At 44.9% G+C, this 24,682-nt stretch overlaps 1 protein-coding gene across 1 annotated transcript in view; it reads right to left on the reverse strand.

Moving 5' to 3' along the window:
• EPHB1 (EPH receptor B1) overlaps window positions 1-24,682 on the reverse strand; it is a 298,646-nt gene that overhangs the window by 81,440 nt on the left and 192,524 nt on the right. The window contains exons 6-7 of the mRNA XM_060098903.1: window positions 9,348-9,472; window positions 1,566-1,728 (exon numbers count right to left, since the gene is read on the reverse strand). Coding sequence (XP_059954886.1) covers window positions 1,566-1,728; window positions 9,348-9,472 — 288 coding nt within the window. The remainder of the gene's footprint in view (window positions 1-1,565; window positions 1,729-9,347; window positions 9,473-24,682) is intronic.

Consider the following 24,682-nt stretch of genomic DNA (forward strand, 5'->3'; position numbering starts at 1 on the left):
TTGGGTTTACAAAACTTAACTGCCAAATGTAAAAGGAATAGCCTTCTTGGGAGAAATTTGTTACTTCTTGATTTGTCTAGCAAAACTGCCAAGAGACCTGTACTCAGAGCATTTTGAGTTTGGGCTTTTAATCCTGTGTAACTGCTGATGCCAACGTGCCCATAAATCTAGATGGTAAGTGAGGCGCAAAGAGGGGAGCAGAATCCTTAAGGAGCCGAAGACAGCCTGTGTGCTTTCACACCAGCCGTATTATTCATCTGGATAAACTGGCTCACCCGTCTACCCTAGCTCACCATCCTCAAAATATGAACCAAAACTCACCTAAAATAAACTCAGAGCTGGCTGCAAACTCTCATCCTCCAAAGGCCAGATGGCTCACATCAAAGCATCCAAGTACAGATCACTGGGAAGTGGGGGACAAGCCCCCAGCTCAAGGCAGAGTCCTCACACTAGGATGCCCACCAGCATTGGCTTCTCTTACAAGTTTTCATAAGAAAATGGATATTATAATTTTTATATAAAATCATTTGATGTTTAAATCTTTCTGATGACTTTTTAAATTGTTTCAAAATATAATATGGATCGGTAGAAAACCTCAAGCCCTCTTAAGGGCCTCATCAGAGAGTGCTGGCCTAAGATAAAATGTTATGTAAAGGCAGAGTGTTTTCTACATAATTTAAGTAATAAAGGAAAAATTAAAGGCGTTCAATTTGTGACGCTGGGAATAGAGTGACACCTGGGAAACTATCAGGACACAGCTCATCAGTGAATAAATAAATATAGAGAGATAGGTGGATAGAGAGTAGATAAGTAAATGAATACATACACTATGGTAAGTGGCTAATGTAGAGACAGATACCCATACAAAGGCTGAGGTTACAGGGAATTGGATTTTCATAACAATTAAATGAGGAGATCTCAGAGGACTGGGGGAGGTTGTTAAAACAGAGACCTAATAAAGCTCAAAGGTGGAAGTATTTTTGGTGACAGATTGTGTGGCCTTGGGGACATTTCAGAAACCAGTGGCCATGCTCTCTGGAGACGCCTCAGCAGGACCTACTGAGGGTTGCACATGAAGCTGCTTCAAATATTCTGAGACCCATGGGACAGCCACTCCCCAAATTGTGTCCCTCTGTTTTCTTTCTGGAGTCCTCGGCTCATGCAATGAGGCTATGCGTTCAACTCCCAGCCTCCAGAACAGAGGAGTGAAGTGGGAGTGAGGGTGAAACAACACAGGCACCAACAGAGGCATATTCTTGAGTTCTGTGTGCGTCTCACTGCTGTGCAAACACAGGCCAACACATGGGGGCCTCTAGGCATGCGGGGTACATAGACCTTTCCAAGGCAAATCCACCAGATATTGAGAAACAGGCCAGACTTCAGACAGATGCCCTGCCTAGTGAATCGAGGAGTCTACACGGCCCTACTGGGGACAAACACTTGCTTGGGAACTCCACTGGAATCCAGTTAGCAGTTGGCATTTTGGCTGCGAGTATAGCCTTGCAGGGGGCTCTTCCCTCCTCCAGCAGCCTGCCCTGTGCCCAGGTCACCAGTCTGCCTCTTACCATCTGTCAGAGTCTGGAAGCACATCTTGCCGCTGAACTTGCCATAGCCAGCCACGGTGCGGGCACGCACCTGGACCACGTACACCATGCCGGGCCGCAGGCCATCGATCCGTGCGGTGTTGGTCTGGCTCCTGGCCATGGAGGAGTTGAACTCGTTGTGCTCCTGCAGAAGAGCAAGGGGAAGAGGTGGGCAGCCTGCTCCTAAGCATGCGGGCCCCTCAGTTCTTGGTCCTGCAGACCTGCTAGAAGTTGTCCCCAGCCCCAAGCCATCCCTCGAAACAGGGACAGACTGGCCTGGACCTAAAGAATGCCATATCAGCTCTGGACCATGTGGTGGTGATGCTCTGAAGAGAGGGGTCTGAGCGAATGGCTGAGCTCTCACGGACTGGCATGGGGGACACAGTCATTTTCTACTCCTTCCCCTCCGGGGTTCAGAGACAGAATCACAAAGCACATCCAGGTTTGCAAACCCACTCTGGTCTCTGACCTCAGCCGAAGCAAACTGGGTCACATTCACACTCTACCTGCCTCTCTCTGTGTTGCTTCTGCTGAGTCCTGGCCTTTCCTCTCCTCACTCAAGATCTTCTAGGTCATTCCACACAGTGGCTCTTCTAGATCACACCGTAAGGGCCCTCAAGTCCTTAGACAAATGACTTTGTGTCCACTCACTCCGCTGAAAACTCGAGGCTGTTCTGGACTACCTGCTTCTGCCTTCGCTTTGCTGTGTGTCCATCTGGGTCCCCATAGTCTGAGTTCCTCTCCACCAGCATCTAGGGAGGACATGGCCCTTCTCCTGGAGAGCAGGGTCTGTGTCCTCGCCTCTCCCACTATCCAGGGGGTGAGCCCCACCCTCCTGTGTGTCACTGTCTCCAGCACCTTCTGCCCTGCCCTCTACAGTCCCTGTTACCTGCACACAGGTGTCCTCAGGCATGCACAGACCTTGCTTGAGTCTCTTTCTTCTGACCCTCCCATCCACCGCGAGTGCCCTTAAAGGATCCTTGCTTTTGCTCTCCTTGCTGCTGATCTTGTGTAATATATGGTTTGCACCTGGACTTTTGCAGCCTCCCATCTTTTCTGCCACCCCCTCCCTACCCAAACTCAACTTCGTGTGTAAAAAAGATCTCTGACTCCCTAAAGCTATTATCAGATAAAGACAAAACTCCTCAATCTCAGTCCATGCGTCTTTCATAACAAAGTCAATTCCAATCTCTCACATCCCCCTAAATCGCCACCTTGTTGCCCCTCCAGGTACCACAGCCCTGGCCCCCAGGCCTTTGCTTAGGCTGTTTTCCCAGTTGGAAATGCCTCTCTCCAGGCCTCCTCTGCCATCTCCAGGCTCCTTACGCCTACAGCCCTCCAGGCCTCCTCTCCTAGGAGAGCACCCCTCACTGTTCCAGCCCATGGACTCTCCTCACTGCTACCCTACATCCCTCCACCTCACCCTCAGCACTTCTGTGAACACCATTCCTGGTCTCTAATCATTCCCACGTGAGCATCGTGAAGATGGTGGCTTATCCCCCAGTGTGCAGGCACAGAAGTTTAGAGTCTGAGGCTGCCCCTGTTTTGCACCATGAATCTTAGAGCAAAATGGCAACATTAGTGAAAATGAAGATCTTGGGTCACTGAGAAGGAGGTCCCGAGTCCCACGTACAGATCTAGGGCACTGTGACAAGTTCTAGGCACAGCGTCCAAGAGGCATGGTGACAGATGAGAGGAAAGCTGATGACCAGAGGTCTGTAAGCCACATCCTTAGTCAAAGGACAGAAGAGACATGGGGAGTTGAACCAGGACAAAAGCATACAGCCCCGTGATAAGAAATTACCGTGGTCTTAAAATATGAAAAAAAGTCTACTTTGCAGAGGCAGAGATGCCTGGATGTGTAATCATTCATTCATTTGGCCAGGTGGTCATATTGATGACACACTACCACGTGCTGGGCACAATACAAGGGCTGCAGGTACCAAGGCATGGTCCCTGCCCTTGGGTACGCGACATCGTGTGGGGTGGGGCCAAAAGCAAACAGAAGATGACAACAGTGCTGAGTGAGTGACTTGGCAGAGGGCAGCTCAGGGGGTCCCCCAGCCTAGAGTGACAAGGTGGTTGAGAGGGGCTCCGAGAAAGGGTGACATGAGTGAGTCATGGAAGAGGAAAGAAATTAGCCCCATGGATGAGTGAGGAGAGTGAGAACTGAATAGAATATCCCCTGAGAACAGGATAAAACATGCAAAGGTGAGGTCTAAAGGGCTTCAGGAGCCTGCAAGTGAGTGGGAATCTCTGGAGCGTAAGTGGCATGGGGGTGGTGATGAGTGGCTTGGGAGCAGTTGTAAGGGACTCCAGGTTAGAGGTCAGAGCAAAGAGACACGTGAACGTTACAAAGAGGCCCACGCTCACACTAAGTGAGGTGATATCCATTAGCCTCTGGGAGAGACAGCCTGGGGAGGGACTGCCTGTCCATCACTTGACCTACTTAAAAAGTAGATGGATGCCCCCCCTCCTCAACCCAGCCCCCACCAATCAGGGATTGAGCAGAAAGAAGGTCATCCACTCTAGAAGGGATGCCATCTAGAACTTTGGTCATTACTATCTTGACATGCTGGAGATCTGAAACTGTGAAAATCATAGTCCACCTTACGAATTAGGACAAAATCCCATTGCTACAAAATCCAGGTGACTGCCTGAATTCTCTGGTTTTACTGGAATCAGATGCAAGTGTGCACTGCTTGAAATAAGTAAAGCATTGTCTGGGCAGCTCTTTTACTGCAAAATGTGTTCTGGTATATTGGCATTTGGATTGTGAGGACCAAACATCAACCCATGATCACTTTATCGTCTACGCATCCTTCAAGAAGTTCAATGATGAAAATGAGTATCAGTCCTTGTTCTCTCAGAACCATTCATCAGCCTCAGGCAAACAAGTGAGAGTGAAGAGCAGGGTTGTTTTCTGTTGTTCTTTTTCTTTTCTTTCTTTCTTTCTTTTTTTTTTTTTTTTTTTTTTTTTTGGTTGCTTATGACTGATTTCACAAGTGTATGGGAGACAGAGGCTGCAGCTGTTGAGAGCAGAGACCACATCTTCTTTCTCCATCCCCAATGCATATAGCACAGGGCTTGCCCTGCCTGAGTGCCCAACACCTCAGTGCTAAATGAATGAATAAACAGCACACTTTGGACCAGTCATTTTTACCCATCGATGGAGCACAAGACATTGCCAGAGTCTGAAAGAGTTCCTATGAGAAAATGATCCTAAATTTGAGGGGTAGAAATTCCCAAGGCCTAAAGCAGCCCCTTCTCACCTAGACAGTTAATATGAAGGGCGAGTCCATGTCTAAACACTTAGTCATTGAGACAGCCGAGAGCAGCTGTAGATGCTCCTCCCTTGGTTTGCCTACAAGTGCTGATGCCAGGAGTGAAAAGTGCTACAAGACAGTAAACAAGAGGGAATGATGAATGGAAACGTATTCAAATGGGGAAGGGGATGAACATGGGAGAGGCCCTGGAAGTGTCATCAGCTCGATGGCATCTGAGCTCTCTATTAATGAGCTGTTGCAGGAGATGAAAGCCTCATTGATTCTACTCACAGCGCTGAGATTGAAAGGTGTACCAAGCACAAACCATGAGTGTGATATGGAGCAGGAGACCTGGGCTTGGAAAACTACAGCCTATGGCCAGCTACCTGTTTTTGTAAATAAAGTTTTATTGGATCCCAGCCATGCCCATCTATTGACATCTCTTGCCCATGGCTGCTTTCCTGCTACAAAGGCAGAGTTGAGTAGTCGGGCTAGAGACTCTATGGCCCACAAGCCTAAAATATTTACTACCTGGTCCTCACAGAAAAATGGTGCTGATTCCTGGTTTAGAAGAAGTAGTGCATGATGGAGGAATGATGAGTTCAGTTTCTTTGGACTGAATCCAGGACATCTGCTGGGCTGAGTTCTACTTGTGTTTGCATCTTCTTAAGACCAGGATTCCACAGCTTTGTGGAGTAGGGAGGGAAACCATTCTGGTTACAAGCATTTGGATTGAAAATTAAGATACAATCTCTTATTTCAGGGGGCCATGCTAATTTTCAGATCCTCAGCATCAGCACAATTGCATCCAGTCCTACACTGAGCTCAGAAATATACTGAAATATAGTAAAAATATCTATAGTTCTAGTTCTGTGGTTCTCTAGCTGCGACCTGTGAGGTCATGGGTTAGTCATTTGACCTTTCTGTGACTTAGTTCCATCATCCATAAATTGGTTATACCTGACTTTCAAGTATCTTTCTTTTATTTCTTTTAAGGATCAAAAGTAATATATTTGGCATATAATAGGCACTCAGTATATGATGAATTATTATCATTGTGGTTATTATTTCAAAATACCCTCACAAGGTAATGTCCTTTCTTTAGACATATTAGAAATGGTCAAGGCATGTAATGTATTTTATAGTCAAGCACTTTATAAGTGAGGAAGAGTTCTATCATAATATACCAAATGGCAACCAGTGCTTAGGTGAAGAATCTTCTGCATTCCTGAAAAAAGCATTCTATCTTCTGGGACAATGACATCCTTCACTGAGGTGTGGAAGCCCCCGCAGGTCTTGAGCTACTGTGCATGTGTTCTGTTAATAATTGGTATAAATTACTGAGAAGTAGGGGCAGGGCCTAAGATGGGAGAATAATCTTCCTTCATAGTGTCAGAAGTTGAGGTCAACTACAGTTTGTCCAGGGAGAAGGTGAGGTCAGCTACAGTTTGTCCAGGGAAAGGCCATGGAGGACTCAGGTGTGGGCTGGGGAATGAGGAGCCAGGGGACACAGGCATGAGCCTCATGGTTTCAGTTCTGCACCTTTCACCCCCATCCCAGGGTGAATGCCCTTGGCACGGCAGGTGAGGAGAAGGGCCGGTGGTTTCCCATGCATCCAGCCCCTTCCCAGCACTGCCACGGGCTGCAGGGCAAAGAACCCAGGCTATAGACTCCCTTTCTAGCTGTGTGACCTGAGCAACTAACTGGGTTTTGTTTTTTTCAACTTCTTTGTGCATTTGTTTCTTTTACCCAAAACAATGATACTAAGATTTACTACACTGAGTTGTGAAAGGGGAGAGGAGATGATGTTTAGAAAGCCTCTGACACCCAACAGGGGCACACTAGGGAGAAAGTGTTATTATTTATCTGAGATGAGCCATAAGGCTCAAGTTCATGTGTGTGTGGGAAGGGAGGCTGGGTGGGACCTTAATGGTGACTCTGACATCACACCATATATGGCCAAGCATAATATTCTACTGGACTTGGTCAATAGAACTAGGTCTAGGTCAACTTGAACTTGGTCTAGGTCAACTTTGGTGATGAAACGAGGCCATATAATCAATAGGTCCAGATGGGTCCAAAACATTTTTGGATTGGTCCAACATTTACTTTACTAAATGATAAAAAATATCTAGCAAATAAGGGTCCCCAATTCAAAGTTGAATGGATATAATGGTTGCTTATGAATCCAGATCATTTGAATTACCCCCAATTCCCTGAATTATCAGAATCAACTGTCTACAAAACCCAGTTTCCTCTAAATGAGTAGAAAGCCGCCTAACCCTCACCTTGCTTGCAAGTTCGGCTGTAATGGCTGCAGGGAACACCTCCTTGCAGGCTAGACTGGTGAGCCATCTGAGCTTCTGCTTTCAGGGAGGTAAACTGGTGCCATTTTACAAATGTGAAAACTGACCTAGAGTAATGGTTCAGTAATGGACCATGGCTGTGTGTCTGTCAGTTGTGGACGGCCCTGGAATCCAGGGCTCCCTTCCCAGTGCAGTCATGCTCCACTTTCAACACTGCCTCCATGTTGGGGGCTAAAGGTCTTCATCCCTGTTCCTCTCCGTATCCCCACTGACGCACTGGATGATCTCACCCATACCATGCACACACTGGCAACTTCCAAATGGTCATCTCCAGTCTGTCCTCTCCCCTGAACACCAGAAGTGCACATCTAGCTGCCTGCTCCACATCTCCACTTGGCTATCTCAGGGGCATTTTAGACATGGAGCTGAACTTTGGTCCCTTCCCTCACCCCAGACATGCTCTGCCTACAGTGATCCTCCTCTCAGGCACTGGTGTTGCCATTTTTCTAGTGACTCAGACCCAAACCCTCCCACATCCAAAACCCAACCTTCTGGAAATCTCATTGGTTTGTCTTTAGTTTATACACTTGGAAATCAACTATGTTTCATCAGCCATCTGCTTCCACTTCGATTCAAATCACCATCATCCTTGTCTTAGATGATTGTAATCTAACAGGTCTATTTTCAATGGAAAAGCCTGAATGATCCTTTTAAACTGTAAGTCAGATTTTGTCTCTCCTCTGCACCAAACCCTGCTATGGATTCCCATCTTATGCAGTGGAAAGGCTCGAGTTCTTAAGGCCTAACATGAGCACCTCCTCTGATTACCTCTCCCCTGACTACTATTTTCCCATTTCTCGTATGACTCCAGTCATGCCAGTCTCCTTCCTGCTCCTTGAACCAACAGTCACGATCTCACCTCAGGGCCTTTGCACAGGCTCTCTATTCCACAGAGGCCTGCTTCACAACACCCTTATTTCCTGCAGGTGTTTACTTAGAACTTACCTTCTCCAAGAGGCCCACCTTTACCATTCTATTTATTTCTGCAACCTACTCATCCCCCAAACCTGACCCTCCTGACCCCATTTACCTTGATCTGCTTCCCCCCTAATTTACACTCATTTTCTAACACACTAGATGATATCTTTATTTGTTATGTTCATTATTCATTGTCTCTCTCTTTCTATTGGAAAGTAAGCTTCTTGAGGACAGGAATCCTTGTTTTGATCACTAATGTATCTTAGAATAGTAACTGCCAAATAGCAGGCACTCAATAAATACTTGCCGAATAATAAAGGAATAAATCTGGTATTTGCAAAAATATTGTGTTGGGTCAGTATAGAAAGCACTATATTTTCCTGGGATTTTGCAAATTCTTTAGATCGCCATGGTGGAAGGAAAGCGCTGCTTCCCCCACAGATAGGCCAGGGGTCAACTCCGCAGGGCACCATTTCCCTCTTCTTGGCAGGGCATGCCCTGCTGTAGCCCCCAGCAGCTGTGAGAGAGCAGTCAAGGTAAATAACATACAAATTTCTATTTCGATTAATTTCTATCTATCCTTTTACATTTCCATTTAAATATTTTAAACCTCCATACATAGCTGAGCACAGTAGTATATGCATATAATTTATAAATCAACAATCTTATATTGGAGGTATATGATCAAAAACTTTGAAAAACACCAGTTTAGGTAATTTTCTGATGGTACATTGGTTAAGACTCTGTGCTTTCGCTGCCGTGGGTTCAATTCCTGGTTGGGGAACTAAGATCCTGCAAGCCGTGTGGCACAGCCATAAAAGAAAAAGAAAAAGAAAAACACTAGTTTTCAAAACCACAGAATCTTCAGAAAGTTCAAGAGACACCTGGTGTGTATGTAGCATCTGCATTAGTATAGCAAGCATGTGGCTGGGAGAATAGGATTGGTCCTGCCCATCCATGACAGCCCAGTGAGCGGTGCAGACAGCGGGGTTGGAAGGTTCTCTCTTGAGTTCGTACAGAAAGTACCTGGGCTTTGGAGGCCTTTGCTGGGGCAGAGCTGGGAGCACTCTCAAGGAGTCTCTGACCTGCGTCACCAGATTCCTCCCCCCCTCAGGACTCCCTCTAGCCTGTCTCCCTGGGACCTCAGCTGACCACCACCCACGGAAAAGTGGTTGGCCCTGGGTCTTGCAAGCCTGCAGGCGGGGCTGGCTCACCTTCTCATAGTACCGGATCTCATAGTCCAGGATGATGCCATTGGGCTGCTCCGGCTGCGGCCATGACAAGGTGATGCTCCTCATGGTGGCACTGACCTGGTGCATGATGGGGACAGTGGAAGGGGCTGCAGAGAGAGGAAGAGACAGGGCAGATGAACAGACCCTCGATTATATGAGAAGTGCTGTCTTTCAGAGACAAAGGGGCAGAGAAATGTCATTGGACATTTCTCATCAACTAAGCTGGATCTACAGAACTTCCTGTGGGTTTTGCAGAACAAATGGAGTTTGGGTACCAAAGGAGAGAAAAGTTGACAATTTAGGACAAGAGGACATGTGTGAGGGCAGGGAACAGAGTGGACAGGAAGAAAAAAGTTTTGACCAAAACAAGAGATGGCTGGAGAAATCACAGGAAAACAGTGTGGGCAGGGAATGTTGGAGACACGCATGGAGGGTGTGACCAGCAGGACAAGTCCAGGCTTCAGGCAGTGGGACAAGAGGTGTGATGGAATGTCTTTGAGCAGATGGTATTGAAGGAACCTCAGTCTTGCAGGAATGGGCTGAGCCATCACAGAGAAGAGGATCTGGAGTCAAAAGGCCTGACAGCGAGAGAGTCGAGCTGGTCAGTACAGAATTGCTGTGCAGTGGAAAGGAACATTCTAGCAAACATCTCCTTCTGAGACTGCATGGAAGATTTTGCTGCATTTCAAAAGGAAGAGAGGTGGCATCTCTCAAGAAGACATGAACACAGACCAAAAACAGAGTTCTTGTAGACTTCTGTCAGAGTTTTCCAAATGAGGACATTTGCTGTTGAGAGCTCACAAATATAAATGAAGAAATTGTACACAAACCAAACATTTGGAAACAGAATAATAATTCCAAAATCTGTGAAGTGCTTCCGAGAGCTCTCTTTAAAAAGAATATTATTTATTTCCCAATTCAACATTGTTCACACAGTGTAAGTAAAATGAAAACAGTCTGGAGATACTAAATGAGGGTTGTCTGTCTGGGAGAAGAGGCGGGTGATGGATGAGGCCTGCAGTCTGTGCTCTGCTCAGGGGCTGTTCCATTTAGTCCTGGCACTTCTGCAGTGACGAAGGTCGCTTCCTCACACAAACTCCACTGTACAAGGCTTTCTCTGGGGACCATGGCTGAGTGACATTTACTATCCTGGATTTAAGTTAACAGATTCCCCTGCAAGACCTGAAATTACAGAGCACGGGTCCCGGGTCACAGGTGATTCCTCATTCTCCATGATCCACGGACTCTCAGTGAGAACCTATTGCGTGAGGCCCCTGGGCTGGGGTGGAGATGCAGAGCTGTGAAGATGCTCACAGTCCAGGGGAACCGTAAGGAGAGCACAGAATAAGAGGTGTTGTGTTGAGCCCTTAGAATTGGAGTGTCTGCCTGGGACTTTGCCCAATTCCCATTAGAGACTTCATCATGGCTGTGAAAATGCGCCCCTCAGAGCTCCTACCCCTGGGAGCATAATTGCCTAATGACCGACCCCAGCTGCTGCATTCTGCGATCCATCACTGCATCCATGCAGAACCCCCTTCCCACATGCTGCTCCCAGCCAATGACTGAGAATGGCGGGGATGTTAAGGCAGGCCCATTCCTGACTCTTCTGATGGGCAACTTCTGCTCAAGTACTGCCCACTGGATATCCCAACAATTCCCTGTAACCTGTGGCAGCCTAAGACTCCTCCCACGCAATCCTCCTTCCTTCTCTCTCTCCTTCAGAGGGATCAGAACTTCACTGTTGTCTGATAGCTCTCCTAGCCTCCTCTGGCCTCCACCCCATTTCCCTAGTAAATCTGATCCCATCCTATCCTGTCTTGGTGTCTGCTTCGTGGAGGACCTGAGCTGATGCAGTCCTGAATCTCCCTATCAAGTATTCCCTGCCCCGCCCTGCTGCATTCCCAGGGATGGGAAGCTCACTGCCTCCAGAAGCTGCCGCTCCACACCTGGATACCTCTCACCAACTTGCATGTCTTCCTTATCCTTATCTGAAATACGTCTTCTTCCTACCAGTCTCAGTTCTGCCAATTGAAGTAATATAGAATGTTCCCTCTTCCACAGAATGGCTAGTTAAATAGCAAAAGAAACTATTGAGGTCTCCCCTGAGTTTTTCCTGCTGAAAGGAATGGCCAGATACTATGAACATTCCTCCCATGATATGCCACCACCTGAGGTGGCTCTTTTCCACACGGGGCTCATGTTATCTAAATCTCTTTAGGCATAAGGCCCAGAGGTGAACCCAGTTCTCTCACTGCTGTTTGAACAGCAAAGATTAGAGTAAAACTAATATCCACCATGATCTGTGTATTATACATCTATTAATATGACCATTAGCCTTTGCTTCAAAAACACGTCCCTGCTATTTGATTTTGAAACCACAGTCAGTATAACCTTTAGGTTTTCCCATGGTATGCACCTCATCTTTTGTCTGTAGAGTTGGCTTTTAGCTTTGACTACAGGGATTTACATGTGCCTTTATGGTGCTAATTTGGCCTATGAGTCTGGTAAGTTGAAATAATTTTTGATCCTGTCTCAACCATCAAATGCATCTTCTCTTCCTCCCAATTTAGGATCATGGCCCAGATTCATTAATTAGCTATTTAAACAAATAGTTATTGAGCATCTGTCATGTGCCAGCAGTAATCATTCTAGGTTGTAGAGATTCCCTAGTGAACAAGTTAACATTTCTTGCCTTCATAGAGCTTCTTTTCTAGTGGAGGGATTCAGAAATTAGACATAATAAATAAGTAAATTACAAGGTATGTTACAAATATTAAGTACAATGGGAAAACATGGAGCAGAGAAGAAGGGGTACAGAATGCCAAACTATAGGAGGCCAGCCAGGGGACGGCTGCCATTCTGAAGCATGTGTTCGGCCAGGCCTTGCCTGAGAAGTAGATGCAGGAGCACAGAGATGAAGGAGGGCAAAGAGGGAGCAAGGCGGATGCCTGGGAGAAGAGCATGTGAGAGGGAGAGGCCAGGGCAAAGTTTCTGATGTGGGAGCATCCTGGTGTTTCAGGGCAACAGAAGAGAGACAGTGGGACTGGTGCAGAAATGAGGTCACGGATGGTAGGGCCCCCAGACACACTAAAAGAGGACGTTGGCTTCTATTGAGAGAGATGGGGACCCATGGGAGGGTCGCAGACAGGGGATGACATCATGTGAGTTACATGTTACCAGTATCACCCTGTGCTATATTGTTAATGGAATGCGGGGGCCATGTGAAAGCTGAAAGAATCATCCAGCTGGAAGATCATGGTGACTTGGACCAGGCTTGGAGTGGTGGAGGTGGTGAGAGAGGAGACGGTCAGATTCTGAATATATTTAGAATATATCTCAATGGCTGTGTTTCTGGTCTGAGCAGCTGGAAAAGTGGGGCAGCCATCGACTGAGATCAGGGACAACATCGGTACAAACAGTTTGGGAGGAAAGAACAGGTGGTCCACTTCGGACCTGCTGGCTTCAAGACATCCAGGATGTCCCAGCGGAGATGCTGAGTAGGCCAATGCATGTCGAAGAGGTCCAGACTGCAGTTATACATGTGAAGTCATCATATTTCAGAGATATTGAAAGCACTGGAAATGACAGAAATCACCAGGAGATGGAGCAGAAGAGGGTATATAGTCTAAGACTCAGGAGGTGATGGGAAAGCCACCAAGGGGCCCGAGAAAGAAAGGCCAGTGATGTGGAAGGAGAGCCAGAGAGTGCGATCGCCTAGAAATCAAGCGGCAGTCAGCGTTCCCCAGAGGACAGGATGTGTGAGATGCCACGGCTGAGTCACCAAAGGGAAACTAGGCAGTGAGTGTGGATTTAGTACAGGCTGAATGGTTAACGGGGTGCTTGGGATTTTTCTTCCCAAGGCCTGTGTGCACTGTGCAGAGCCCCAGGAGAGGGTGAAGGAGCTTCAGGAAAGTGAGGCAGTGTTCTGGAGTCAGTCGGGATGGTTTGGGATCCTGCTGGGCCCACAGGATGGATGGGAACGGCCGTTACTAATCCTCCCCTCTCTACACTATCCCCGGCCACTGCCCACCACCCTGAAAGGGCTGCCCTTTCAGGCCTCTGTGGAAACACGATTCAGTTGACATGTTTTTAATCATGTCAGGGCCATATAGGTTTTCAGGATCCTTCTGCCTCAAAAGCTGAAGCGTCATGTATTAAAAATTAGAAAGGTTAATCCCAACGGCCTGAGGATTTTTGATGGGCTTGGTTCTTTACTTTGCCTCTAATCCCTGGAAAGCCATCATTCAGAACTCAGCATATATGCCAACCATTGTGCCACGCCCCTGCTCTTATCACTCGAGACAGAAGGTCAAGTAAGAAAGTCACAGCCCTGCTTGAAGGTCCCACTTGGGGTCAAAGGGCAAAGCGGCAAGGTGATCCAGACGCGATGGATAGTCAAATCCACTGAGAGGAATGTCCCTGTTATACAGGTGGCAAGGACCTCCCAGCAGCCCAGCTGCAGCACACAGATCCAGGAGAAGCTGCCGGAGGGTGACAGTCACCTCCGCCAGCATTTCTCAGATTTATGGTGATGACACCATCGTCACGGGCCCCCGGCAGGCTATCTATCCTCATACAGGTCACTCTAAATGTCTTACCTTTTAACTGAGATGGGATTTTGCACAGGGGAGAAAGTAAGAAAGGAGCACGCCTCCTCCCTGAAGATCAGGAGCAGCTTACATTTGGTACTCTGCCATCAGTGATCAGCTACGGTGACAAATGTTTTTTTCCTTCTCCAAGTGCAAATGCCACCTCTAAATCTGGTGTATTACATGCAATAAAACCTTCAGACAAAACAAAATAAAAAAGAGCTCAGGTATCCACTCAAACACCAGCTTCTTTCAGCAAAACTAAGGCAGACTAAGACAGGAAGGGAAAATTAATTCAAAGCGGCAGCCCCTGGGACCCCTGAATACAATAGTTCGAACAGTATGTCCTGGCCAGCTGTCTTTTCTCCATAAACCTGTATCCTAAGATAAAGGGACAGTTTCACTGAATGCTTGAACGAGTCTCTCCCTCACAAGCACACAGAATGTTTTTGACTAAATTAAACATTTTACAGAGAGAAGGAAATGAAAATTATTAAACTTTAGCAAATAAGCAAATACAGACCTTTCTTTAGAAAAAGTAAGGACAAAGGATTAGTTTAGGGGCCATTTGGAAAGAAGGTACTGAAGGATCAAGAAAGATGTGTTTGCAGACATAGAGACCAGACTGGTGGTTGCCAAGGGGAGGGGAGGGTTGGACTGGGAGTTTGGGGTTAGCAAACTATTCACATAGGATGGATCAACAACAAGGTTCTACTGTATAGCACAGGGAACTATATTTAATATCTTGTGATAAACCATAATGGAAAAGAATATGAAAAAGAATATATATATGAAAAGAATATGTAAGAAACATATATATGAATATGAAAGAATATATATGAAAATAATATATATATATATGTATACCTGAGTCACTTTGCTGTACAGCAGAAATTAACCAACATTGTAAATCAACTATACTTCAAAAAAATTTTTAAATGAAAGAAAGAAAGATTTCTTTGGCCTAAAGAGGCAGTGCTCAAACAATCCAAACATAATCAAAATTGCCCTGCACTTCTTCTCAGCAAAATAAAGAGGCTGGCCCAACAGGAAGCCAGAATCCGAAGAGGACAGTGGAGAAGAAATGACGAGTGTCCTGTCAGGCACTGAGGAAAATCTGTTTGAGGGTTCAAACAGAATCAAAGCCAGGAGTGTGTAAAAGTCACACACATGTATCGTTCACAGCCAATAACAAGAAGCCCTTTATATGTGTCAGAAGCAGAAAGAGACTTAAATGCCATTGGTCAAAGGGCTTAGGGATGAAGAAAATGCAAATGCAGGTGGAGTGAGTCCTTTGTCTCTGTTTTTACCAAGGAAGACTTTGGGGAGAACTTCCTCCCAGATTGTTTTTGCTTTTTTTTTTTTTTTTAACATCTTTATTGGAGTATAATTGCTTTACAATGGTGTGTTAGCTTCTGCTTTATAACAAAGTGAATCAGTTACACATATACATATGTCCCCATATCTCTTCCCTCTTGCGTCTCCCTCCCTCCCACCCTCCCTATCCCACCCCTCTAGGTGGTCACAAAGCACTGAGCTGATCGCCCTGTGCTATGTGGCTGCTTCCCACTAGCTAGCTATTTTACATTTGGTAGTGTATATATGTCAATGCCACTCTCTCACTTGGTCCCATCTTACCCTTCCCCCTCCCCATATCCTCAAGTCCATTGCTTTTGAAGCAGACAGATCTAAGATAGTATATCACATACAGCAGCGAGAGCACACAGAACGTTCTTGCCTGAACTGACAAGGGAGATGTGGATAAATTGCAAGGACAGGATGGCCCCAGCTGTAAGTTATGAAACAACTCACTGGTGACATGGGACAAGTATCAGCCCAAACTAGTCACAGGTCACTGCCAGTGGCATCACGGATGCAGCCTGGTGGACCACCCACCAGCCCTCCATTTGTAAGAAGGGCTCCAAAAGAGATCATAGGGCCTGCACTCCTGTAAGAGTCAGGCTGGGTCTTGGGAGGGTGGCATGAATCTGTCTGCAAGTTAATAACCCCAAATCTGGACCCTGGTTCTTAATGTGTGGAGCCTTGATTTCCTATCTCAGGTTCTCCTGGACCATACAGTTTATGTTTATGACATTCCTTGACCTTTTAATTTAGTTACTGACTCAGTCATATTCAAAGTTTTCTCTTACTCATTTTGTTTTCCTTATCTGATAGGGGAATTTTCCCCCAATGATTAAGCATCTCAGATTCCAAAATGTGAGAAAGAACTGATGCTTTTTTCCTAGGACAATTACTAAGTTCTAAAGCATTATCTTTGCTTATTAAAAATTACTTCCTATTGTCTTCATTGATTTTTGTGTCAAAAGGATTATTTCAACAGTTATCACCATAATCCATTTTGGGATATAATAAATGATGTTAAAAGATTTTATTTAAGACATCAAAAGTATTATCAGTAGTTTTGAAGAAAAATAATAGCAAAACACACATACATTCAAAATTAAGTTGACCTATTGGAGAAAAAAGTTTGAAGAGGCTATAAAAATATAGAACTTGGATTTTCAGAGTTCAATAAATCTCATCTAAAGGGGAAAACAGAGATACACCAGAAATACAGCTACGCGAGGAACAACTCCTACAGAACACCTGCTGAACGCTGGCAGAAGACCCCAGACCTCCCAAAAGGCAGGAAACTCCCCACATACCTGGGTAGGGCAAAGCAGAGAGATTCCCGCACAGGGGAGCGGTGCCGAGCGGTGCTCATCAGCCCGAGAGGCTTGTCTGCTCCCCCACCGGGGCGGGCGGCGCTGGAGCTGAGGCTCGGGCTTCGGTCAGAGCGCAGGGAGAGGACTGGGGCTGGCGGCGAGAACTCAGCCTGAAGGGGGCTAATGTGCCACAGCTAGCCGGGAGGGAGTCCGGGAAAACTCTGGAGCTGCCGAAGAGGCAGGAGACTTTTTCTTCCCTCTTGGTTTCCTGGTGCGCGAGGAGAGGGGATTAAGAGCGCCGCGTAAAGGAGCTCCAGAGACGGGCGCGAGTCGCGGCTGAAAGCGCGGAGCCCAGAGACGGGCGTGGGACGCTGGGGCTGCTGCTGCCGCCGCCAAGAAGCCTGTGTGCGAGCGCAGGTCACTGTCCACACCGCCCTTCCGGGAGCCTGTGCAGCCTGCCACTGCCGGGGTCCCGGGATCCAGGGGCGGCTTCCCTGGGAGAACGCACGGCGCGCCTCGGGCTGGTGTAACGTCACGCCGACCTCTGCCGCTGCAGGCTCGCCCCGCACTCCATGCCCCTCCCTCCCGCCCGGCCTGAGTGAGCCAGAGCCCCCGAAGAGGCTGCTCCTTTAACCCTGTCCTGTCTGAGCGAAGAACAGACGCCCTCCGGCGACCTACACGCAGAGGCGGGGCCAAATCCAAAGCTGAGACCCAGGAGCTGTGAGAACAAAGAAGAGAAAGGGAAACCTCTCCCAGCAGCCTCAGAAGCAGCGGATTAAAGCTCCACAATCAACTTCATGTACCCTGCATCTGTGGAATACATGAATAGACAACAAATCATCCCAAATTGAGGAGCCAGGAGTCAGTGCTGTGCCTCTGAGGTGGGAGAGCCAACTTCAGGACACTGGTCCAAAAGAGACCTCCCAGCTCCACATAATATCAAACGGCGAAAATCTTCCAGAGATCTCCATCTCAACACCAGCACCCAGCTTCACTCAACGACCAGCAAGCTACAGTGCTGGACACCCTATGCCAAACAACTAACAAGACAGGAACACAACGCCACCCATTAGCTGAGAGGCTGCCTCAAATCATAAAAAGTCCGCAAACACCCCAAAACACACCACCAGACGTGGACCTGCCCACCAGAAAGACAAGATCCAGCCTCATCCACCAGAACACAGGCAGTAGTCCCCTCCACCAAGAAGCCTACACAACCCACTAAACCAACCTTAGCCACTGGGGACAGACACCAAAAACAATGGGAACTACGAATCTGCAGCCTGCAAAAAGGAGACCCCAAACACAGTAACATAAGCAAAATGAGAAAACAGAAAAACACACAGCAGGAGAAGGAGCAAGATAAAAACCCACCAGACCTAACAAATGAAGAGGTAATAGGCAGTCTATCTGAAAAAGAATTCAGAATAATGATGGTAAAGATGATCCAAAATCTTGGAAATAGAATAGACAAAATGCAAGAAACAGTTAACAAGGACCTAGAAGAACTAAAGACGAATCAAGCATCGATTAAAAACACAATAAATGAAATAAAAAGTACTCTAGATGGGATCAATAGCAGAATAACTGAGGCAGAAGAACGGATAAGTGAGGTGGAAGATAAAATAGTGGAAATATCTGCTGCACAGCAAAATAAAGAAAAAAGAATGAAAAGAACAGAGGACAGTCTCAGAGACCTCTGGGACAACATTAAACGCACCAACATTCGAATTATAGGGGTTCCAGAAGAAGAAGAGAAAAAGAAAGGGACTGAGAAAATATTTGAAGAGATTATAGTTGAAAACTTCCCTAATATGGGAAAGAAAATAGTTAATCAAGTCCAGGAGGCACAGAGAGTCCCATACAGAATAAATCCAAGGAGAAATACACCAAGACACATATTAATCAAACTGTCAAAAATTAAACACAAAGAAATCATATTAAAAGCAGCAAGGCAAAAACAACAAATAACACACAAGGGAATCCCCATCAGGATAACAGCTGATCTCTCAGCAGAAACTCTACAAGCCAGAAGGGACTGGCAGGACATACTTAAAGTGATGAAGGAGAAAAACCTGCAACCAAGATTACTCTACCCAGCAAGGATCTCATTCAGATTTGATGGAGAAATTAAAACCTTTACAGACAAGCAAAAGCTGAGAGAGTTCAGCACCACCAAACCAGCTTTACAACAAATGCTAAAGGAACTTCTCTAGGCAAGAAACACAACAGAAGGAAAAGAACTACAATAACGAACCCAAAACGATTAAGAAAATGGGAATAGGAACATACATATCAATAATTACCTTAAATGTAAATGGACTAAATGCTCCCACCAAAAGACACAGACTGGCTGAATGGATACAAAAACAAGACCCATATATATGCTGTCTACAAGAGACCCACTTCAGACCTAGAGACACATACAGACTGAAAGTAAGGGGATGGAAAAAGATATTCCATGCAAATGGAAACCAAAAGAAAGCTGGAGTAGCAATTCTCATATCAGACAAAATAGACTTTAAAATAAAGACTACTAGAAGAGACAAAGAAGGACACTACATAATGATCAAGGGATCAATCCAAGAAGAAGATATAACAATTGTAAATATTTATGCACCCAACATAGGAGCACCTCAATACATAAGGGAAATATTAACAGCCATAAAAGGAGAAATCGACAGTAACACAATCATAGTAGGGGACTTTAACACCCCACTTTCACCAATGGACAGGTCATCCAAAATGAAAATAAATAAGGAAACACAAGCTTTAAATGATACATTAAGCAAGATGGACTTAATTGATATTTATAGGACATTCCATCCAAAAACAACAGAATACACATTTTTCTCAAGTGCTCATGGAACATTCTCCAGGATAGATCATATCTTGGGTCACAAATCAAGCCTTGGTAAATTTAAGAAAATTGAAATTGTATCAAGTATCTTTTCCGACCACAATGCTATGAGACTAGATATCAATTACAGGAAAAGAGCTGTAAAACATACAAACACATGGAGGCTAAACAATACACTACTTAATAACGAAGTGATCACTGAAGAAATCAAAGAGGAAATTAAAAAATACCTAGAAACAAATGACAATGGAGACACGACGACCCAAAACCTATGGGATGCAGCAAAAGCAGTTCTAAGAGGGAAGTTTATGGCAATACAATCCCACCTTAAGAAACAGGAAATATCTCGAATAAACAACCTAACCTTGCACCTAAAGCAATTAGAGAAAGAAGAACAAAAACATCCCAAGGTTAGCAGAAGGAAAGAAATTATAAAAATCAGATCAGAAATAAATGAAAAAGAAATGAAGGAAACGATAGCAAAGATCAATAAAACTAAAAGCTGGTTCTTTGAGAAGATAAACAAAATTGATAAACCATTAGCCAGACTCATCAAGAAAAAAAGGGAGAAGACTCAAATCAATAGAATTAGAAATGAAAAAGGAGAAGTAACAACTGACACTGCAGAAATACAAAAGATCATGAGAGATTACTATAAGCAACTCTATGCCAATAAAATGGACAACCTGGAAGAAATGGACAAATTCTTAGAAATGCACAACCTGCCAAGACTGAATCAGGAAGAAATAGAAAATATGAACAGACCAATCACAAGCACTGAAATTGAAACTGTGATTAAAAATCTTCCAACAAACAAAAGCCCAGGACCAGATGGCTTCACAGGCGAATTCTATCAAGCATTTAGAGAAGAGCTAACACCTATCCTTCTGAAACTCTTCCAAAATATAGCAGAGGGAGGAACACTCCCAAACTCATTCTACGAGGCCACCATCACCTTGATACCAAAACCAGACAAGGATGTCACAAAGAAAGAAAACTACAGGCCAATATCACTGATGAACATAGATGCAAAAATCCTCAACAAAATACTAGCAAACAGAATCCAACAGCACATTAAAAGGATCATACACCATGATCAAGTGGGGTTTATTCCAGGAATGCAAGGATTCTTCAATATACGCAAATCAATCAATGTGATACACCATATTAACAAACTGAAGGAGAAAAACCATATGATCATCTCAATAGATGCAGAGAAAGCTTTTGACAAAATTCAACAGCCATTTATGATAAAAACCCTGCAGAAAGTAGGCATAGAGGGAACTTTCCTCAACATAATAAAGGCCATATATGACAAACCCACAGCCAGCATCGTCCTCAATGGTGAAAAACTGAAACCATTTCCACTAAGATCAGGAACAAGACAAGGTTGCCCACTCTCACCACTCTTATTCAACCTAGTTTTGGAAGTTTTAGCCACAGCAATCAGAGAAGAAAAGGAAATAAAAGGAATCCAAATGGGAAAAGAAGAAGTAAAGCTGTCACTGTTTGCAGATGACATGATACTATACATAGAGAATCCTAAAGATGCTACCAGAAAACTACTAGAGCTAATCAATGAATTTGGTAAAGTTGCAGGATACAAAATTAATGCACAGAAATCTCTGGCATTCCTATATACTAATGATGAAAAATCTGAAAGTGAAATCAAGGAAACACTCCCATTTACCATTGCAACAAAAAGAATAAAATATCTAGGAATAAACCTACCTAAGGAGACAAAAGACCTGTATGTAGAAAATTATAAGACACTGATGAAAGAAATTAAAGATGATACAAATAGATGGAGAGATGTACCATGTTCTTGGATTGGAAGAATCAACATTGTGAAAATGACTCTACTACGCAAAGCAATCTACAGATTCAATGCAATACCTATCAAACTACCAATGGCATTTTTCACAGAACTAGAACAAAAAATTTCACAATTTGTATGGAAACACAAAAGACCCCGAATAGCCAAAGCAATCTTGAGAACGAAAAATGGAGCTGGAGGAATCAGGCTCCCTGACTTCAGACTATACTACAAAGCTACAGTAATCAAGACAGTATGGTACTGGCACAAAAACAGAAAGATAGATCAATGGAACAGGATAGAAAGCCCAGAGATAAACCCACGGACATATGGTCACCTTATCTTTGATAAAGGAGGCAGGAATGTACAGTGGAGAAAGGACAGTCTCTTCAATAAGTGGTGCTGGGAAAACTGGACAGGGACATGTAAAAGTATGAGATTAGATCACTCCCTAACACCATACACAAAAATTAGCTCAAAATGGATTAAAGACCTAAATGTAAGGCCAGACACTATCAAACTCCTAGAGGAAAACATAGGCAGAACACTCTATGACATAAATCACAGCAAGATCCTTTTGGACCCACCTCCTAGAGAAATGGAAATAAAGACAAAAATAAACACATGGGACCTAATGAAACTTAAAAGCTTTTGCACAGCAAAGGAAACCATAAACAAGACCAAAAGACAACCCTCAGAATGGGAGAAAATATTTGCAAATGAAGCAACTGACAAAGGATTAATCTCCAAAATTTATAAGCAGCTCATGCAGCTCAATAGCAAAAAAACAAACAACCCAATCCAAAAATGGGCAGAAGACCTAAATAGACATTTCTCCACAGAAGATATACAGACTGCCAACAAACACATGAAAGGATGCTCAACATCTTTACTCATTAGAGAAATGCAAATCAAAACTACAATGAGATATCATCTCACACCAGTCAGAATGGCCATCATCAAAAAATCTAGAAACAATAAATGCTGGAGAGGGTGTGGAAAAAAGGGAACACTCTTGCACTGCTGGTGGGAATGTGAATTGGTACAGCCACTATGGAGAACGGTATGGAGGTTCCTTAAAAAACTACAAATAGAACTACCGTATGACCCAGCAATCCCACTACTGGGCATATACCCTGAGAAAACCATAATTCAAAAAGAGACATGTACCAAAATGTTCATAGCAGCCCTATTTACAATAGCCCGGAGATGGAAACAACCTAAGTGTCCATCATCGGATGAATGGGTAAAGAAGATGTGGCACATATATACAATGGAATATTACTCAGCCATAAAAAGAAATGAAATTGAGCTATTTGTAATGAGGTGGATGGACCTAGAGTCTGTCATACAGAGTGAAGTAAGTCAGAAAGAGAAAGACAAATACTGTATGCTGACACATATATATGGAATTTAAGAAAAAAAAATGTCATCAAGAACATAGGAGTAAGACAGGAATAAAGACACAGACCTACTAGAGAATGGACTTGAGGATATGGGGAGGGGGAAGGGTAAGCTGTGACAAAGTGAAAGAGCGGCATGGACATATATACACTACCAAACATAAGGTAGATAGCTAGTGGGAAGCAGCTGCATAGCACAGAGAGATCAGCTCGGTTCTTTGTGACTGCCTGGAGGGGTGGGATAGGGAGGGTGGGAGGGAGATGCAAAAGGGAGGGGATATGGGAACAAATGTATATGTATAACTGATTAAATTTGTAAAATAAAAAAAAAATAAAATAAATTAAAAAAAAAAAAAAAAAAAAAGAACATAGGGGTAAGACAGGAATAAAGACACAGACCTACTAGAGCATGGACTTGAGGATATGGGGAGGGGGAAGGGTAAGCTGTGACAAAGTGAAAGAGCGGCATGGACATATATACACTACCAAACGTAAGGTAGATAGCTAGTGGGAAGCAGCCGCATAGCACAGGGAGATCAGCTCGGTTCTTTGTGACCGCCTGGAGGGGTGGGATAGGGAGGGTGGGAGGGAGACGCAAAAGGGAGGGGATATGGGAACATATGTATATGTATAACTGATTAAATTTGTAAAATAAAAAAAAATAAATAAATAAATAAAGGGGAAAACAGTGCTGCTTCTGCAGGTGGAAATCATGCCAGGGACAGCCTTGTTGTGAGGCTACCCCTTACCTGCCCTAGAGCAGGGGTGAGGGTCACAGCTGAGTCCCCTCTGCCTGGGCTCAGGTAACAAGCCTACAAGTGTCCTGGAAGACAAACGGTGTCTCCACTTAGGAGGATTTCCTGTCTGAACTTCCCAAGGAGGCCCATGGAAAGGGCAGCCCACTGCCTCCCTCACAATAACCCATGCTGGGTCGGGTTGGGGAGCTTTCCCCTGTCCTTCCATGGGGAAATGTTTGTGGTGTGGGGGGAGGTCTCCACAGTGACCCCTCAGAGTGATACAACTGCCCCAGCCTGAACAGTGTGCCTCTGAGTGTTATCATCACTTCAACCATCTGGGGCATTTCTGTTTCTCGGACAAACATCCATCATTTGATGAACATTTGGGATGTTTCCACATTTTGACTACTGTGAATAATGCGGCTAAGAACATTCATGTACAAGTTTCTGCATGGACCTATATTTGCATTTCTCTTGGGTATATACTGAAGAGTGGAATTGCTGGATCATATGGTAACGCTAACCTCTCCTACTCTTTCTAGAATAGCATTTCCCAGCTAAATCATCCTTGGACTAACCACCTGCAATCTACACCATAGACCCCAGCTGTGAGGAAAACAAGGGGGGTGGTAAGGAATAGTAAGAAGCCAAGGACCCCAGCCTAGGGAAGTAGAAATTAGCAAAAATAGAGACAGACTATGCTCAGGGCTCTAGAGATGTTGCAGAGAGAGGAGGGCTCCTATTCTGGCTCTGCCATCTGCTTACTCTGTGATCTTGGGTTAAGGTTACTTAACTACTTTGGGCCTCAAATTCTTCAACTGTAAAACAATAATATGAACCCTGATGTTATGAGGTTTTCAAATGTTCCGAGGATGTGCCCTGTGTGGTCCATTGCTTCTTCCAACTAGATCCAGTCTGCTAGCCCAGGGGACTTGGCAACCAGCCCAAAGTCTCCTTCTGGGTCCACCACTGTTCACAGATGCAAATCAATTCCTAGGCATTCCTAGGCATCAATACCAGTTCCCCAAGGTAAATGTGAAGAGCACAATCCAGTGACAAGCCATGGGTATTTGTATGATAAATATCTTTGAGGGGATACATAAACATGTCAACCCAGTCAGAGTGGAGTGATGAATAAGAATGCGCTTGGAGAAAGGGAAGGCTAACAGCGGGGTTCCCTGGAGGTTGGTGTGATAAATGCTCCAGGAGGAAGATGGTTTCCTGTAACATCTCGAGATGACCTGAA

This window comes from Mesoplodon densirostris, chromosome 5 (genome assembly GCF_025265405.1).
Source record: "Mesoplodon densirostris isolate mMesDen1 chromosome 5, mMesDen1 primary haplotype, whole genome shotgun sequence".
Lineage (NCBI taxonomy): Eukaryota > Metazoa > Chordata > Mammalia > Artiodactyla > Ziphiidae > Mesoplodon > Mesoplodon densirostris.